Raw genomic sequence first — 1,894 nt, forward strand, 5'->3', positions numbered from 1 at the left:
GGTTGTGGCATAAATTAATAAGAGATTATACAACAAGTCGCTGCATAATTTAAACTGCTTTATTTTTAGTGCTCACAAATTCATTATTGAGCTATATATTGCTTAATTATATTCAATATTATATGCTTGATGTTTTGCTTTAGCTTAGAATAACTCGCTTGGCTTTCTCTACAAAGTCTACAAATTTCCCCTTAAATTTTGATCTGTGTGAAACTTCGCTTAGTTGAAGCAAAGATCTGCAGGTTTGTGTATTTGCTAAGCAAGCCATTCGCAAACTGTCAACATTCTCTATTTTCAAGCGTAAGTCTAACTAAAACTATTGTTATGTCTTTCAAAACGACTTGGCACTCTGGCACACTGAACGTAGTCAAATTGAAGCGGCATTTAAAGCATTTCTATCATACCGCTCATGCGTTTATATCGGTGTTTGCCATTATCTACATGTGTCTGCTCTATACGTTGCGTCAACACATTTACTGTCTATCCTTGAGCTGGCTGAGAATCGTGCAGCTTTATGCCTGCGCTGGCTACATGGCCATATTGTTGACCTTGATTGTCTACTACTGTTGCATGGCTTTGAGGCTAATATGCTCGCTTCGTCGCATCAAACAACTGACGCAATTACGTTGGCAAATTAAGCAGCAAGCGAAGCTCTTGGAGCAACAGTTGGTGCAGCTGGAGCGAAAGTAAAGTTCAGCTTACAATTAGTTGAGCAAGCAGCAGTAACCAGAGCTGAAGAGATTGTTGCTGCTGCGCTGCTGCTGCTGCTGATGATGATGATGATGTTGAGAATATGCAAAGCGTTTAATCAAAATGTAAATGTAGTTGCAAAAATTAAAATGTGCTCATAAAAATTGTTGCAGCCTTGTGAAGTGAAAAAATAATATATATATAAAGTAAAATAAAAAAAAAGGCCAAGCAGACATTTTGTAAATATTATTACAACATTTTTTGCCATTTATTTATACTAGTATGCTGGTGTGTGTGTGACTTTGGTGGGGTTTGGTTTGTATTTTATTATTTTTGCTGGCTGCATGATAATAAATTTGCATTTAAATCACCGCCAACGCCACCCCCATACACCAATACAAACAAACACACACACACACACACATGTTAGTGTCGTGGTAATACTTTTTTTTATGCTATTTATACACTTTGTATAGCTGAAAATTAGCTGGGGTGTATGCAAGCTGAAGCATGAGATAAGCTAAGCACTGACTAAGATATAATAGCAGCGATGTTTAGCACTAAGAGTTAAAAAAAGGGTTTCATCAGCATTATAAACACTTTTAAATATTTGATGTATTACATACAATTCCCCAAGCAGTGCGACCTTTTAATGAAATTTTAAATAAAATATATGCTAAGACTAAATTGTCTCTTAAAAACATATTTTATATTTATTTTTCTATTGATATTGAAAATATATTTATAGCCATAACTTCCAAACTAAGATCTACAATATTTTAAACTGCAATGCAAGCCTAAAATTTGAGAACTTTTTTTTAAATAAATATTCTTAATCTCTTAATTATATTCCAGCAAATGATTAACACTTTTTATTTGCTTTATATTAGTATAAATACCTAACTTAACGCTTAGCAAAGTGTATAACACACTTGAATCAGCTGCCTCAGCTTATTTTTGCTGTCTGTTGCTTTTTTATTTTTTGCATTTTTGGGGTTGTCCACTTTTTGGGCGCGCGCACAAAACAAAAGCCGCGCCGCTCTGTCACAAATTGCAAATGCAGCAGTTTGGGGCAGTACTGTTTTTGTTGTTGTTGTTTTTGGAAAAGGGTTCTCGGTTTACAAAATACGCGCATGCACAACATTATTAACCACAAAGTGTCACATGATTTTATTTGGCTTGTTTGCCGCTGCAATTCACCTGC

General features: G+C 35.1%; 1 protein-coding gene across 1 annotated transcript; it reads left to right on the forward strand.

Annotated features, from left to right (window-relative positions):
- The first annotated feature begins 269 nt into the window (after positions 1 to 269).
- On the forward strand, positions 270 to 810 carry LOC108599349. Its single transcript, XM_017986152.2, has one exon. The coding sequence runs from the start codon at positions 325 to 327 to the stop codon at positions 688 to 690; it is 366 nt and encodes a 121-aa protein (XP_017841641.1). The 5' UTR covers positions 270 to 324; the 3' UTR covers positions 691 to 810.
- Positions 811 to 1,894: the final 1,084 nt, after the last annotated feature.

The sequence above is a fragment of the Drosophila busckii genome, chromosome 3L (genome assembly GCF_011750605.1).
Source record: "Drosophila busckii strain San Diego stock center, stock number 13000-0081.31 chromosome 3L, ASM1175060v1, whole genome shotgun sequence".
Classification (NCBI taxonomy): domain Eukaryota; kingdom Metazoa; phylum Arthropoda; class Insecta; order Diptera; family Drosophilidae; genus Drosophila; species Drosophila busckii.